Source organism: Mustela erminea, chromosome 8 (assembly GCF_009829155.1).
Source record: "Mustela erminea isolate mMusErm1 chromosome 8, mMusErm1.Pri, whole genome shotgun sequence".
NCBI classification, from domain to species: Eukaryota; Metazoa; Chordata; class Mammalia; order Carnivora; family Mustelidae; genus Mustela; species Mustela erminea.
In genome coordinates, this window is record NC_045621.1 from 103,096,394 (window position 1) to 103,114,326 (window position 17,933).

At 35.3% G+C, this 17,933-nt stretch overlaps 1 protein-coding gene and 1 pseudogene across 5 annotated transcripts in view; both read left to right on the top strand.

Annotated features, from left to right (window-relative positions):
• PTPN4 (protein tyrosine phosphatase non-receptor type 4) overlaps positions 1–17,933 on the top strand; it is a 221,962-nt gene that overhangs the window by 165,889 nt on the left and 38,140 nt on the right. For all 5 annotated transcript variants that reach the window (XM_032353878.1, XM_032353880.1, XM_032353879.1 and 2 more), the window contains 3 exons: positions 4,517–4,585; positions 12,332–12,457; positions 15,211–15,369. In XM_032353878.1, the coding sequence (XP_032209769.1) occupies positions 4,517–4,585; positions 12,332–12,457; positions 15,211–15,369 (354 nt within the window). The remainder of the gene's footprint in view (positions 1–4,516; positions 4,586–12,331; positions 12,458–15,210; positions 15,370–17,933) is intronic.
• On the top strand, positions 7,304–7,430 carry LOC116598027 (annotated as a pseudogene).

Below are 17,933 nucleotides of genomic sequence, written 5' to 3' on the forward strand. Positions count from 1 at the left end.
TGTAGGCCCTTCATAGATGTTGTATATAATGCTTGTTGAGGAAGTTCCCTCGATATTTCAATTGCTGGAAGTTTATGTTAGAATACTGGTTTTTGTCAAATGCTTTTTCTGCAACTATTACAAAGATGATATGGTTTTTCTTTTTAATTTGTTTGTATGATAAATTACCTTGAGTTTCAAGTGCTAACCCTACCCCACATTCCTTGGATAAACCCCATTTGGTCATGATTTTTTATCCTTTTTTTATCCTGTTCTATTCAGTTTGCCAAATTTTTGTTTAGAAATTTTACATCTATGTTCATGAAGGATACTGCTCTGTAGTTTTCTTTTCTTGTAATATCAGTGTCAGGTTTTGGTGTCAAGGTAATTTCAGCCTCAATGAATGAGTTGGGAAGTGTTGCCTCATTTTCAGTTTTCTAGGAAAGTTTCTGTAGTAGTGGTATTATTTCCTTTTAAAATGTCTGGCAGGGGGCACCTGGGTGGCTCAGTTGGTTAAGCGTCTGCCTTCAACTCAGGTCATGATCTCAGGGTCCTGGGTTGGAGCCCCGTGTTGGGCTCCCTGCTTACTAGGGAATCTGCTTCTCCCTCTTCTTCTGCCCCTCCCCATGCTCGTGCTCTCTCTCACACTCACTCTCTCTTTCTGTCTCAAGTAAATAAAATCTTAAAAAAATATATGTTTGGCACAATTTACCAATTAATCTAGGGCAGAAGTTTTGTTTATAGGAAGCTTTTGAGCAACACATTCAAATTCTTTCATAGATATAAAGCAGTTCAGGTTTTCTTCTTCTCAGTGAGCTTTGCAGTTCATGTTTTTCAAGGAATTTATCTCTTTCCTCTAAGTTAACGAATTTTTTGGCATAAAGTTTATGGTATTCTTTTTTATTATAATGTGAGCCACTCTTTGTCTGCCCCGTCCTAAAGAAAAAAAGCAACTGAAAAATACTAAACTTAACTGCCATTCAAGTCTAAAGCCAATAAACATTATCAAATATACAAAACCTCAGAGAATATAACTTCTCTGAGCCCATCTGGGGGAAATTTTTTTTTTTTTTTTTTTTTTTTTTTTTTTTTTAATGTTTAGGTCATCTCTGTACCCAATGTGGGGCTCTGACTCACAACCCTGAGAACAAGAGTCACATGCTTTACTGACTGAACCAGCCAGGCATCCAGAAAAGAACTTCTTTAAGAAAATTAAGTCATCTAAGAGATAAGTCAGCATGACTCAAAAAGAATCTTAGGGGCACCTGGGTGGCTCAGTGGTTTAAGCTTCTGCCTCTGGATCAGGTCATGGGATCAAGCCCCACATCGGGCTCTCTGCCTAGCAGGGAGCCTGCTTCCCCCTTTTTCTCTCTGCCTGCTCTCTCTGCCTATTTGTGATCTCTCTCTCTCTCTCTCTGTCAAATAAATAAATAAAATCTTTAAAAAAAGAAAAAGAATCTTGGAAAAGAACTAAGAATGAAGGTTAGGTCATTTAAACATAGAACTAATCCTTGACAACTATCAGAATTATGACTATAGAAAATTAAAATGCTATAAACTTTGATAAAGTAAAAATAACAATATAATAAAATGAGGAAGCAAGGGACTAGTGGAAGTATGAGAATCCATATTAACAAAAATTAAATATTTATAACACCAACTCCTTAAGGTTTTCCTAATCTTTCTTTCTTTATGTGTGAATGGCAGTATTCTTTTAGTTCAAGGGAAATAAGTTTAATACTGTTTTCATTAAAAGTGGGATATTTAGCATAATCATTGTATTAATAGAATTATGTCCCTATTTTTAGCATTTATTATGTATATAGATATCATTCTAAATGATTTTTACCTGCTGATAATGGAGATTATTTCTTAGGGATAAGACTCTGACTAAATTTGGCGGGTTTATTTTTTTCTAATTTAATTTTCTTTTTTAATTTGGGATTTTAAAAAATATTTTTGTTTTGCTCCTCTGTATTGCTGAAATTACTTATAATGAACCTGTGTTCTTCTACCAGTTGTCATTTTCTCATTGTCCTAAAAATAAGTATCTTACTATCAGAATTTGGTGTTTTTAGATTGTGGTACAGTTTTGTGTTTTGTTCTAATAATAGTAATATTAAACCCCTAAAGAACAATATTATGGATAATAGGAAATATAAACCTCTAATGCTCCCCCATATTTCAATTCTGCCTTTATGTTTTTGTTACAAAAGTCAACTTGTTAATGCCTTTTTAGCCTTTTGAGTAATAGTGTCCCATTTGAATCCTCTTCACTGTAAGTTATCAGTCAGACACATAGGAAGTCCTTTTCATTTTTCAAATAAAAGCAGTTTGAGGGACTCAGTTACAAAGGTATTAGAGAGGCTAGCAAAACAAAAAGGGAGAAGAAGGAGAGTTTTAGAGAAGTAAACAGGAAAAATGGATCATGCTTAAGGCTCAGAAATTTGTGTTATATCTAGGCTGGAATCCGTAAGCCTAGAACTGCTACTTTACTGTTAGAGCCATTGCCACAGTCGGTTCTGGATCTGCCCAAGAGGTGCTGCTTTGATCAGGGATGGTACATAACATCTATGTGCTGTCTCTCCCAGCATCCTGTTCCCACTCTTGTTACAGCAGTCACCAGTGTCTGCCAGTCTTCTGCTTTTGACTCCCTCTACTTTCTGATCACCCATTAGAGAAAATGTAAAACCTAATAGAAAACCAACTCACAAAGGAACCTAGAAAATAGTTTGTTGACTAGCAAGCCTACAAAACTTAGCCAAGCACAGGAGGAGGATTGAGGCCTATGACAGCTCAGTTAACATTAAATTAAATTAGTGTATATAAGTAAACCATGTATGTTTATCGTTGTAAAAGTTAAATTTTATGTTTGTAGTCCTTACATACTTTTAAAACATCCAAAACACCTTTTAGTCGTCAAAATGGTTGATAATACTGTAATTGAGGTAGGAATGACAGTATGACAAATGTTTATCTGGACATGGTCTTATCCCTAATGGGTATGCATTAAATAAATATTTTTTCCTTCATAATAAGCAATGGTTAAAAATACTAGCACTTTTTTTTTTAATTTTTTTTTTTAAGATTTTATTTATTTATTTGACAGAGAGAGATGACAAGTAGATGGAGAGGCAGGTAGAGAGAGAGAGAGAGGGAAGCAGGCTCCCCGCTGAGCAGAGAGCCCGATGTGGGACTCAATCCCAGGACCCTGAGATCATGACCTGAGCCGAAGGCAGCGGCTTAACCCACTGAGCCACCCAGGCGCCCCCAAAATACTAGCACTTTTTTAAGACTTAAAATGTTGATATGTTATTTAGACTGAGAGATGGAATTTCATATATCAGAGAATTTATTAATTGCTCCATCAACCTACTGAAATACAAACCTTTATTACCTCTCTTCCAAAACATCCAGTGGATTAAAGTTGTTCTAAAGTGGAAATACAAAACAATAGTGAACCTCAATTTGTTACCTTGCTCACAATTGCAAGTATACTTTATCCTTTTTTAATTTAATTTTTTTTTCAGTGTTCCAAAATTCATTGTTTATGCATCACACTCAGTGCTCCATGCAATATGTGCCTTCCTTAATACCCAATACTTTATCCTACTTACAGGAAATATATTTTCTTAAGAAACTTCAGTGTACCTAAGTTTAAAAATCATGGTTAGGTTTCTGACTTTTCCATTAAAACTTGAACAGATAGACCATTCTGTTTACATGAATCTATACTTATCCACAGAAGATGTTATTAAAATTGCTTACTTTGCTTTAGAAACCTATATTTGGGGAGGGGGAGAAAGAAACATATATTTGGCTTTTTTTATATGAACTAGGTATCTACATATGTAAATAGTTATATTTGATATATTGGACATTTATCTATTCACACTTAAATAATGTGATGTGTCAAGTAGCAAATTCTCTGAAAACCAAGTTTTTAGTAACAGATTTGGTCTGAACACATTGGTTTACCACAGAGGAGGCTCAGTTTCCACTCATAAACTATGTGCTTGCTACACGGATTGGCTTCAGTTTGCAACCATATTTCTGTCCTTCCTGTATACAAGAGTCTGGAGTTGCCAATGTCTGGACAAGGAAGGATTTGAGGATATAACCAGTCTTCATATCTGTTATCATTATCAGTAGATAAGAAAGAAAAGTCCAAGGAAAGAGTAAGAATCTTCAGGATTCTTCCTGTTTCAGGTCCTTTATCAAGGAGTAGTAGAGACACTAGCTAAACCACAGACCCAACATATAGTGTGAGGGTGATAGTCATTCTCAACTAACAGAGTATCTGAAAATGGAGTGTCTATGGAATACATTGTTGTTCACTAATGGTGGAGCTGTAAATAAGCTTCATCCATTCAGGTAGAACTAGAATTTAGTCCAGTGTTTTCTTCTTATCCTCTGCCACCTTTTCTTTGCTAGAAATTTGTTTCTTATGAAGTTGTAATATAATCATGTGTGTGTTGTTATTTTATCTTAGTGTTCTCTTTAAAATATTATTATTGTGCATGTTTATGTATTTCAGTGGGAGAACTGAAGTCCAGTCAGTTCAGTATGGCAAAGAAAAAGCAAATAAAGACAGGGTATTTGCAAGGTAAGCCACCTCTTCTATTTCAGTGTCTAAATTGCTTGTAAAAGATAAAAATTACTAAAAACACTTTTTCCAAATGTGATTACAGAATTATCACATGATCCTTTATTTAATTAAGTAATAAGTTATGTTGAAGGAGTAATGACTTGTCTAGTTTATTCATTCCCTTTTTTTTTTGTTTTTTTACATGAGTAAAATTAACCCTGTGCCAAGCATTATAGTTCTGACCAGCCTAAATCAAGTATTTTATTATTAATGTAACATTTTGTTAGAAAGTCGATTTCGTGCACATTTTTAAACATTTTTGAAATTTTTGAACATTTTTGAAAAACATAATGATTAATTTCATATATTATTCAGTCCGTTTCCATTTCTTTAAATCACATTGTTAAGAAATAAATTTATTTTTTTGGGTACCACTTAGTTATCTTTGTATTTTTAGGAGCTGTTTATAACCAGTTTGTTTTTTAATGAGTGAAATGACAGTCAGGTTTGTGTTTTAGAAAACAGGTTTAAGGGCCCTTGATGGAGAATGGGTTAGAAGTAAGGACTCAGCACTATAAAACCAATTAAAGGTTATTGCAGTAATCCAAGTGAAAAATTCAAGTGAATTAAAACAGTAGTGATGAAATGGAGACTAGGGAACAAATTTGGGGAACATTTTGTAGGTAGAACTAGAAGAAATTGTTAATCAATTAGAGGGAAGTGTGTTGGAGACAGGAGTATATGGAAAGGCCATCAGATTTGAGTGATATAAGGTGGACAAGGGGCTATAGAAAGAGAACAGATTTGTATTGGAAAAAGGAGTTAAACTGGCACAGGTCTAGTTGGAGATGTGCGAGCTACATTCTCATAGAATTATCCAATAAATGAAAGGAGGAAGAATGACCAGATTGGTGGCAGCAAATAATTATCAAAGACGTACTCTACTGAGCCCTGGGAATATAGTGAAGAACAAAATACACAGCTTAGTCCTATGGAGCTTAAATTCTAATTGGTACAGCAGATACCTGATGTAAGTAAAGGACTAAGCCAGCACAAGACGTGGAGCTGGAGCCTACTTGTTATGTTAGAGGAAGGCCAGCTAGTAATGGACCAGAAAGAGCAAGGCAGGCCTAGAGAAGGTGATTAGAGAGGAAGGTAGGCAGCAGCCAGAACTTGTATGACCCCATGTAAGATAATGGTAAGGACTTTGGATTTAAGGGCTGAGATCCCCCACTGGAAAGGATATGAACTGACTAGCATTTTTAACAATCTGGCAGACTTGTCGTGTTTTACAGTGACAAACTGAAATATTTACAAATACCATGATTTCTAGGATTTGCTTCAGAATCAGTGAAGTGAAAGGGTTTGAGTAAATGGTAGGGAGACAACAAGATTGACTGTGATGATTGTTGCACCTGGGTCCTGAGGGCAGTGTTTATTTATTGAACTACTTTCTGTACTTCTGTTAATGTTTGAAATGTTCCATAATAAACATATGGGAGTGTGGAGTGACAGTTGGAATCACTCTAGCTGCTGTGATGGAGTCAGCTGTATGGGGATGTGAGTGGACAGAAAATAGCTAGTGAACCAAATAGTGGCTAACATGAATTTTGTATTTATCTGTGCCAGGCAGTTTTTGTGTATGATTTCACAATCCCCATAATTCAGTGTGATAAATTCCATTACAGGTGAGAAAACTGAGCACTGCACATTTGAATAATTTAACTGAGATAGTAAGGGATGTAGCAGGATTCTCCCACAGGCCTCCCAGTTCTTACCCACACTTTTAACCTTTACAGAATATTTCTTGTTGTTCTGCATGAAATAGGTGAATGCTTGGCTGCTTTCCTTTCTCAGAACTGTGGGAGATGACCTCCTTTATCATCTTTCTCTCCCACTAGCTTGTAGGCTCCATGAGGGCGGGAGTTTTGTCTGTTTTATTCACTGAACTAGCTCCAGCTCTTGTAGTAGTGTGTGTAGTATGGTAGATGTGTTTTAAATGAAGCAGTGTTTTTTCAGTGGAAATGGCTTAGAGGATAAGTCCTTAAATTAAAAAATTCAGGATGCCTGGGTGGCTGAGTGGGTTAAGCCTCTGCCTTCAGCTCAGGTCATGATCTCAGGGTCCTGGGATCGAGTCCCGAATTGGGCTCTCTGCTCGGCAGGGAGCCTGCTTCCACCCTTCTCTCTCTCTGCCTGCCTCTCTGCCTACTTGTGGTCTCTGTCTGTCAAATAAATAAAATCTTTAAAAAAAAATTTAAAAATTCATCTGCTTGGTGTCTACTGCCATTGGAGGCATAAGAATTTTAATTATTTTTAATTATAGAATTTTGCTTTTGCTTTTTTTTTAAACTTCTTTTTTTTTTAAGATTTTATTTCTTTATTTGACAGAGAGAGAGAAATCACAAGTAGGCAGAGAGGCAGGTGGAGGGGGTGGGGGGAGCAGGCTCCCCACCGAGCAGAGAGTCCAATGCAGGCCAGTCTCAGGACCCTGAGATCATGACCTGAGCCAAAGGCAGAGGCTTAACCCACTGAGCCACCCAGGCGCCCCGAATTTTGCTTTTGATTTTACTTTAATTTTGCTCTTAGTCTTCATCAAAAGGACCTTCCTATTTTGTGTTTCTTGAGTAAAAGGAATTTGTTTTCTTCTTTTCTCTCTCCAAAAATATAAATTGCTTTATTGTTTGTTCTACTTATATAAGTGATGCTTCCTTATTTTTTTTAAATTCCAGCATACCAATACTTATGTGGCTGGGAAGATAACCATAATCACAAAAAATGTTCTCTCAGGTAGAGACTAGTAAATTGCACTCAGGCCATTCTGACCCCTGTGATTTCCCCAAACGTGGGAAACTCCACTGGGTTCAAGGTTTCCCCTGTTTAAAAAAAAAGAAAGAAAGAAAGAAAGAAAAGGAAAAAACTCCAACATGCCAAAAAATATAAAGAAAAATCATGACCCAACATGATTATTTTTTTAAAAATTGTGGGGGGAGGGGGTTGGTGCCTGGGTGACTCAGTTGGCTAAGTGTCTGGCTCTTGATTTTGTCTCAGGTAATGATTTCAGGGACCTGAGATGGACCCCCACTTTGGACTCTGCTAGATGTGGAGCCTGCTTAAAATTCTTTCTCACCCTCGCCCCTCCCCCCAATTAGTACTTACTATTCAAGATTTTGCCTTGTATATCCTCACAGAGATATATGCGTGTATATATATATATTTCATTTAAAAATTATTTCACACTTTTTATTGCTTATTTTTGTCACTTAATGTGTCATAGGCACTCTCTTTTATGTTGAAAAAATCTAGTCGTTTATGAGGGTAAATCTTTAAACAGATAAATCCTTTTATCCTAAACTGTAGATTTAACTTTATGATTCTTCCTTTTAACTGTCACTTTCCTGCCTCTGGAGTTGCAGTCATTGCTAAACCTATCTGACTCCTTGCCAGCACTGGAATGCTTGTAAAGATAAATAATAAATGCAATTTTAAGTTCCTTGGAGTAAGGACATTTGAAACAAAAGATTATTCAACCATGATTTTTATGTGTTTGAATAATAAAATTTACCTGCATTGTGTTTGTTTCTTCATTCCTGGCTTATCTTCATCCTCATTTATCTATGAATAATCTACCCAAGAGGAAGACTGTCTGAAAATGCGATGAAGGATTTAGCTGGTCAGGGCTATGTAGCATTTTGCTGTGATAAATTTACTTGAATTTGAATGATGTAAATTGTCTCAACATTTGTTTAAAGATCTGAATTTGATGTATTGTTATGCCTTGTTTTTTAGAATTATGAAATAAATCACTTCTAAATCTGAATCTAAAATCACTTCTCTATTAAATATATATCTTAGTGTCATAGTAATGATTATTTGGTTAAATTGGTTATTAGGGAAGGGAGAAAAGAAGAAAGTAAAACCAGAGAGGTGTACCCTAATAGACATGGCTACTGAAATTTTCGGAACCTTTCCTCTTACAGTCTTAGATACCCTTGTTTCCAGTTAGAAAGTCCTAAGCACCCTTAGGAAGTTAAAATGTACAGAAAATGTTTTTGAAATTCTTTTTCTTGAAATTTCTCAAGAATGAAGTAATTACTTCCTCTTAACTTTGTTGTTTTAATATAAAAGATATTCAGGTTCTTAGTACTACACTTTATTTGCATTATTTCTTTCAGACTTGTTAAAATCAAAGTTAATACATTTCTGATTATTTTTTGTTAAAAATACACCTAATAACATAGATTTTTTTCTTCTTTTTCAACAAGCTTAAATTTTTTTCTTGCTTAATATTTATAAAAATAGTAAACATGATTTGCTAATTTGGTCCACTATAGAATGACATCCTAATATTAATACCAAATTATAGATGTATTTATTAATGTTAATATCACATGCAAATTACTTTATAGAAGTTTTAGTGTTTTGATATTTTGATCATATGTGACCTTGAGAAATATGCACAATTATACCTGCATCTTAATTCTTCATATGCACAATTATACCTGCATCTTAATTCTTCATTTTGTATATGCATTATTAAAATGAGAAACTGTTCAATAGGTTTTTTTTTTTTTTTTTAAAGATTTTGTTTTATTTGTCAGAGAGAGAGAGAGAGAATGAGCACAGGCAGATAGAGTGGCAGAGGGAGAAGCGGGCTCCCTGCTGAGCAAGGACCCGGATGTGGGACTCTATCCCAGTACGCTGGGATCGTGACCTGACCCGAAGGCAGCTGCTTAACCAACTGAGCCACCCAGGCATCCCACAGTAGGTTATTTTATAAAACAAATATGCATTACTTGATGAATAGTGGGCTAAAATTCCAATATGAGAAGCCTCAAGTAACTGTCCCAGTTCTTTTTTTTTTTTAAAGATTTTATTTATTTTTCAGGGTGGGGCGGGGGAGAGCAAGCACAGGCAGACAGAATGGCAGGCAGAGGCAGAGGGAGAAGCAGGCTCCCTGCTGAGCAAGGAGCTCGATCTGGGACTCGATCCCAGGACGCTGGGATCATGACCTGAGCCAAAGGCAGCTAGCTGCTTAACCAACTGAGCCACCCAGGCGTCCCCCCCAGTTCTTTCTTTCTTTCTTTTTTTTTTTTTTTAAGATTTTATTTATTTATTTGACAGAGAGAGATCACAAGTAGGCAGAGAGGCAGGCAGAGAGAGAGAGAGGAGGAAGCAGACTCCCCGCCAAGCAGAGAGCCCCATGCGGGACTCCATCCCAGGACCCTGAGATCATGACCCGAGCCGAAGGCAGCGGCTTAACCCACTGAGCCACCCAGGCGCCCCCCAGTTCTTTTTTAATATGGAATTTCATGAATCTGCCTTTGAATAAGAAGCCATCAGCAGGGGGCCTCCTGGGTGGCTCAGTGGGTTAAGCCTCTGCCTTCGGCCCAGGTCATGATCTCAGGGTCCTAGGATCCAGCCCCGCATTAGGCTCTGCTCAGCGGGGACCCTGCTTCCTCCTCTCTCTCTGCCTGCCTCTCTGCCTACTTGTGATCTCTCTATCAAGTAAATAAATAAAAACTTTCCCAAAAAAAGTCATCAGCAGGGATAAAGTTGTATTTAATGGTACTGTTGTAATGATCTTGCAGTTTCCAAAAGACTTAAGCTTCTCTAGGGTTGTTTTGATAATATATCACAAGCTTATTGTGATGACCTGATGCATATCTACCAAAATATTCTCATGGTTTTAGCAGTCGTTGAGTTATTCTGTTAAATTATTGGACAATTCTAGAGTTCTTGTCCTTCTTAGAATTTTAATTGGTGGTATGTAGATAGAAAGATTTCTCCTTAAAGGTTCCATGTAAGTTTGTTTTCTCAGCAGTAATAAATAAGTTCCTTTATTTTTTTCCCCCAGTATATCTACTCTTTGAATTGCTTTTACACTTCTTCAGTTGTCATATAAAATCTAAGAAGAAAGCAAAAGAATGTTCACATGCAACAAAAAAATAAAGTGCCATGGTCAGAAAATATACTTACCACATTGCAAACACACTGATGAAGTGTGGTATTTTTTGCTCTGAAATTTCCACATTCAACAGGAAACATAGACAGCAAGCTTGAGTGGGTGGGTCTCTGAGGTTAAAGCTGTTAATAAAACACTTGAAATTTAGTTTTAAATGCAGAACATTTCTAACCATGTTTAGTTTATTAACAACAGTAAAGTGTTCTGATGCTCCATACTGGGTGAGTATAACTAGATTTTTTTCCTCCTTCAAATGGTTTTTTCCCTGTCTTTGAAAATGAAAGTAGTTGATCTACCTATGATTATGAACTCCTACAGTTTACGTTTAGTAATCTAATACATGAGAATGAATAGCTTATTATCTTCAATAATTGGCTAACAGAAGAGCAGTAAATGCTAAGGTTTCTTTTAGTAATCTTCAGTTTAAAAATCAAATGCATGAAATGATACACTTTTTTTTCCATTTTATTATGACTAAAGGAATATGAGGTTACACAGCAATATTAGGATGTTGGGCTAAATGGTGTCCTGATTCAAGTAGGAATTCATGAAAAATGAAATCTGAGCCAGTGCCCTGTTTTTTGAATCAATAGCATTACAGCTCTTTTAGGAAACGTTGTATGTTCTTAAATTAAGGAGATGTCATTCGGCCAAACTGTAAAAGATTTTGGCAGTGAATACCCAAAATGATGGGGCACTTGTGTGCTTTGGATTCTTAAGTAATTTAAGATACTTGTGGTTTAATAAAATTAATAGACTGAAACATTGCACTGAAAATTTAGATACTCATAAGTAATAAAATGTAGGAGGTAGGAAAGGATCTAGGGTCATATGCTATACTGGTAAATTTAGATATTTAGGCATAAATACATGCTTTGTCTCGTGGAAGGTCAAAAACTAGTATGCTCTACTTATTATTTTAATTTTTCCAACTATGTCTACAAATTTTAGTCAGTATTCTTGGTAAGTGTTACTGTGCTTTTTTAGTCCAGTCTATGTCTATGTGCTTCAGTGAATTTTATTAATGAAATATAAAACTATCAGCTTACAAGATGATTTATTTCGTGTTTTTATATAAGCCACACAATTCCTTATATTAACCTTCATATTAATGCTGTGTGTCAGAAAGTAGATGTCATGAATTTTGGCCACTATCGGAATTTGAATTTTTTTTTTAATATTCTGCGAAGGTCCATATCTTTTCTGAAAAGACTACTTAGTTCTCATCTTTATCACTGTGGTAGCTGACAATATATAAATAGGTAATAAAACGTAGTCTTCTAAAACAGAATGTTAACCTTCTAAATGTTTTTTTAAAAAAAAACAAAACAGTCTACTAACTTACTACTATATATAATACGTAAAAAATTGTAATATACATGATTATCATTTTCCTGTCCTCTGTTTTTAAGGTAGAGGATCAGGGTGTAGATTTAAGGATATATAGGAGATAATATGCTAGCAGTTGTTTAATACATCACAAGATGACCTAAGTTTCTGAAACTCTGGAGTAGGCAATATTTATAGTATTACTATCTGAGATAACTTGGTAGCCAACTACTCCTTTGCTTTTTTCCTTTATTCTTTTCTCTGTTCTCTCTTCTACCCTTGGCATGTCTTTCCTTCCAGATTTAATTTCTTAGGAAGTTATGGTATAAACAGCCACTAAATGCATTAAATTTCTTTCAAGTAAACTATGTTTTACTCATCTAGAATATGATCTATCAAGACAAATTCTAAGATTTGGTTTATAGTTGGGGGTATAAATATAAAAATTTTTACATATCAAATTATTTCTGCAGATCCCCAAGTAAGCCCTTGGCACGGAAATTAATGGATTGGGAAGTAGTAAGCAGAAATTCAATATCTGATGACAGGTTAGAAACACAGAGCCTTCCATCACGATCTCCACCTGGAACTCCTAATCAGTAAGTACAGACTTAACTGTAGACTTGCCTGAAGATCAAAATATATAAATCTTTACATTCAAATATCTTAGTCAAATATGATTTTTGTTGCTCTAGAGCATTATTTTCTCATAGCCTGCAGCTTACTGCATGAGTGGCATGGAACAGTCTCATCGAATGAGGGATTAGAACATTTGAACACATATGTTCACTTTCCTGTAGAGTATGGGTCTCTACCCAATAAATCGAGATCTATTAGTAGAATTAAAATCTGGAAGTGTGTTTGTTACTGATGTAATCCTTTTTCATGTGGCTCTTCAGAATTCCTAGGGAAGTATATATTGTTTGAAAATGCAAAGTGAATGTGGATCTTACCTAACCTCCTATCCCAGCTGTTCCTCTACTTTTGGTCTGGAAAATGGGTTTCCAACATAAGTTCCCACAAGCTTAGCCATATTTGCGCTAAGAAACCCGTATTATTCACCGGTTACTGTTTGTATACTTCATTCTAGTATTTCTAACAAAAACTGTATGTGTTGGTATAGATAATAAGATAATCAATTTGTACTGTTTAAGATGTTAATTTTATAATGAATTAATAAATGTATTATATGTAATATATGTATGTAATTACATAATGATAAATAGATGTCAGTGTATTCATAGAATTTGTTCACCCAAAAGGTTGGAATGCAAAATATTTAAGTTTTGGTATGGAATATAATATTTGAAGTTGTCTAACTTTGGAAATATTTTAAACACATTAATATCCAATAAATGTGTACTATATTCTACTTTTTAAAAAAGATTTTATTTATTTATTTTAGAGAACACAAGTGGGGAGAAGCGGAAGGAGAGGGATAAGTAGACTCAGTGCTAAGCACAGAGCCTGATGTGAGGCTTGATCCCATGACTGACCCTGCGATCACAGCCTAAGCTGAAGTCAAGAGCTGGGCACCCAACCAGCTGACCCACCAACCCCTATACTAAATTCTAAAATTTGTGTCACCAGTGGGTGTTTTTCAGCCCAAGAATAAACTTTTACCATAACACAAGTAAAGTTTGGTTAGAGAACATTACCTCATACCTTTATGTTTTCCTAGCTGCTAAGCTGCTAAAAAAAGGTAGACTCACAAGTTCTTCTCTTACCAGTTGCAGATTGCTAAATCACCTTTCTTTATAAAATACTGCATATATATTCAGAGGCTAATCAACTATTTGAAGAAAATCCAGAACCATCTTTTTTGGTCCATTTTCTAGCCAACCATTTCTCCATTTGTTACTAGTTACCACTAAATAATTAAAGCAGATTACAGAACACAGAGGAAAGATGAATGAGTGAGTTAATTAGCAGTAGCTCTGATTAAACTTCCTAGATAAAGAAACAATTTTAGATATGATCTGAAAAGGTTTTTTTCTCAATTCTGAAGAGACAGTATAGTGTGATGGTTAAGCGCATGGACCCTGGAATCACAGAAAGTTTGAACTTTGAGTAAGTTAATTAATCTCTTTGTCCCTTTTTCCTCATCTACAAATTAAAATAACTGTCTTTCTTCTAGTATTTTTACAAGAATTAAATGAAGTGATATATGTAAAATGCTTAGAACATTGCCTAGCACATAATAAGCATTCAAATGTCATAATTAAGGATAGTAATGAAAATTAAAATTCATGTGACCGTCACTTATGAGGATAGAAATATGTTATTTATTTTTAGGAATCTTAAAAAGTCCCATAAATAAAAAACTTCTGTAAGGATTTAAAAAAGAATACAGACCAGATATATATCTGAATTATTTATTCTCTCCCTTTATTTTATAAAGGCATACCTTGGAGATACTGCAAGTTTGGTTCCAGACCACTGCAATGAAACAAGTCACTGAATCTTTTTGTTTCTTAGTACATACAGAAGTTATATTTACACTCAACTGTATTCCATTAAATGTGCAATGGCAATATGAAAAATCAGTGTGTATACTTTAATTAAAAACAATTTATTACTAAAAAATGCTAACCATCATCTAAGCTTTCAGTGAGTCATAATCACTGATCACAGATTATTTCAACAAAAACAATAAAGTCTGAAATAATGGAAGAATTACCAAAATGTGACAGAGACACAAAATGAACAAATGCTGTTGAAGAAATGGCACCCAATAGACTTGCTTCATGCAGTTACTGCAAACCTTCAATATTTTTTTTTTTTTTTTTTTTTTTTTTTAAGAAGAAGAAGTGCACCTGGGTGGTTCAGTCAGTTGGGTGTCTGATTCTTGATTTTGGCCCAGGTCATGATCCTGGAGTTGTAAGATTAAGCCCTGCATCAGGCTCTGCACTCTGCAGGGGGTCTGCTTGAGATTCTTTCCCTCTGCTCCTCCCCTGTCAGTGCACTCTTTCTCATTCTCTCTCTCTCTAAAAGAAATGAATGTTTAAAAAGAAGAAGAGGCAGTAAAGCAAAGGGCAATGAAATGAGGTGTAAATGCTGATTAAGACACTAAGTTGTAGTGACTAAAGCCTTTAGACATTAAGGTTGGTAGCCATAATAGATGGAACATGTAAAACCCTTGTGGTCGATCACTGACTTTAGTTGAGATCCTAGACTTCCTATGTGGTATTATTTCTGTTTACATCATACTATCTTTGTCAGAGATTTTACTTAATCATTGTGGTTAGTGTTAAAACGTATACCCACTTTCTAATGTAATCATATAAGTAAAAAACTGGAAAAAATTGAATTAAAGCACATTTTCACTCAATTTTTCTTTCTCCTTATGTAGTCGAAATTCTGCATTCACACAAGAGGGAACCCGGTTACGGCCATCTTCAGTTGGTCATTTGGTAGACCATGTTGTTCATACTTCCCCAAGTGAAGTATTTGTGAATCACAGATCTCCATCTTCAACCCAAGCTAATAGCATCGTTCTGGAATCATCACCGTAAGACGTTTTTCATTTAGCTTCCTTCTTATAAATAATAATGCCCCAGATTGTTTCATTTGAAATAATCTGGGAAATTAGGGTATTTGATACAAACATTTCTTTATGCAGTGTTTTAAAATTTTTGTGTATTTGCAGATGTGCATATTTGTTCTTGAGAGTTCTTTGTATTCCCCTCCCCCCCCCAAAACCCCCTTATTATTTTGTTGACTTAGTATGTTCTTAAACCTTTATTTTCTACAGATAATGTAGCACTATGGTCAGGCAGTGAAATATTAAAGGTAGAGTTTTCTTAGTATTTTTCATTCACCATAAGAATAAATAGACAATATGGGAAAAATTAAGTAGCAAAGGAGAACTAAGCATGATGACAATCATACTGAAATAAGTTGTAGAGAATATGCACGCATCTTATTTAAAATTCATTCCTATTTCATATTACATACTGGTATATAAATTCAACTTCATAATTCAGTATTTATACCCCATCAGTATAATGTACAACATGCTTACCTTCACAATAACATGCAGTATCTTGATTTGATTTATTCATTTATATAATGCAGTTAGTCCATATGTAAGTAAAAACAGTGTGAGAATTAGGGGGAAAAAGTAAAATTCCTTGTAAGGCACATAGAGAAGTAAAAAGATTAATTTTTGAGAAGGAAGGGTGTAGGATATATATCAGGCCTGAAGAAAGAGGGGGTTTGAGAGTGATGGTGGGAGAGTAGATGGTCTGATTAGCAAAGCAGGTAGGTATAGGAGCTCCAGAACACATGACAAGATATAAAGGAGGTGTGGTTGTCCTCACTATAGGGCCAGCCAAGGAAGACTGGCTAAGCTATTAAGACAAGTGGAATTTTAGTCATAGTAACATACCTTGGTAAAACATTTTGATTGCGTGTGTATAGTAAAAAGAATGAAGGAATAGGACAGATACACATTACACAGTGACACATGTGGGGAATGAATGAGTTGACAGGAGGCAAGGCTGGTAGAAATTTAATTTCTCTTTTAAAGATGTATTTGTTTGTCAGAGCACTTGTGCACTTGCAACCAGGGTGGCAGGTAGAGGGAGCAGCAGGCTTCCCACTGAGCAGGGAACCGCAAGTGGGACTCTATCCTAGGGCCCTGGGATCATGATCTGAGCCAAAGGCAGACATTGAACTGACTGAGCCACCCAGGCATCCCTAATTTTTGATTACCTTAAAAATTATCATTGTATATTTTGATTTTTAATAATCATGTATTTTCTAATTCTGAAACTTAGTATAGTAACTAAGCACATGATTGAGATGTTAATTGATTAAATTTAAAAATGATATACTTTCTGCACATAGAAATAAAGCATATAGATGAATCTCAAAAGCCCATCTTACTGCAGAATAAAACAGTATAACTCCCCAGGACCTAACAGAATTATCTCAGTCCATTTTTTGAAGAGCCCTTTTCATACAGACACACGTACACATATACATACATATACAATTGAGTATCTCCATGTGTACATTTTATAGGTTTGTCAATCATAAAAACCTTTGTTCTGGCTTCCTGACTTTAAATGGAGGTACAAGTTCAGAATAGATAGGCATTATCTTGCTTCCCCATCCTGATCCACAAGAATTTCAGATGCTTGGACCTTTCTCATCAGACATGTATTTTATGAGGCGTATGTGTTTGTATTCAGTTTTGAATCTCTTAATGCTGCATTTAAAATTCAGCCAGTTTTCACCTTAAGAATAATGAGAGAGGTCTGAAAAGATAAGCTTAATGGTAAACAAATAAATTAGTTGCTAATGATCAGCTTCAGAAATTATCTGTTTAAGACAACTCAATGAAATAGAGAAGACATGTAATCCCCATTTTGTAGATGAGAAAAAACACACTTAATAGCACTTGTCCCAGTTTACAGAACTGAAATTCAAGTCTTCCCTACCTGAGCCAACCAGCAGAACTTTGTGTCTTAGACAAGGCTTTTTTGGTTGGTTGGTTGCTTTGCTGGCTGATATTTGTAATCCAGAGAAAATATTTTACAACTTGGAATCCGTAGGTTTTAGTTTTGGCCAAATATGGAAAGAATCTGGACAATGTGTTCGATGAAGCTCAGAGCATTTCAATATGTATTGAAAGATATCTTGAGATCATCTCACCATTCCCTGTTTTTTGAGTGAGTACAGGGCCTTTGAGGTGAAACCTGGGTCCAGACTTTAGTCACTGGGTAAGGCCACCTGCTTCACAAGGTGAAAACACTATTAACTCAGGGGTACGTTTATTATGGAAACAAATAGAAAGTTGTTTATACTGCTTAGTATAAAGTTACCATTTTTAGGCAGGGGCGATTGAGACTACAGTCTACCATTTCCTTCCTTTCTTTAAATGTTTCAAAGAAAATTAGACTGTTTTAGTTTGTGATTTTCTGAGAAGAACAATAACCTTCAATTAATTTGAAAATACTTAACAGGTGTTTTTTTTAGTAAATTCACAGCACAAATGTTAATATACTTCCATTAATACGTAGCAGGGAAGCTTGGACATTTCTACAAAATCATCACAAAGCATGTCAG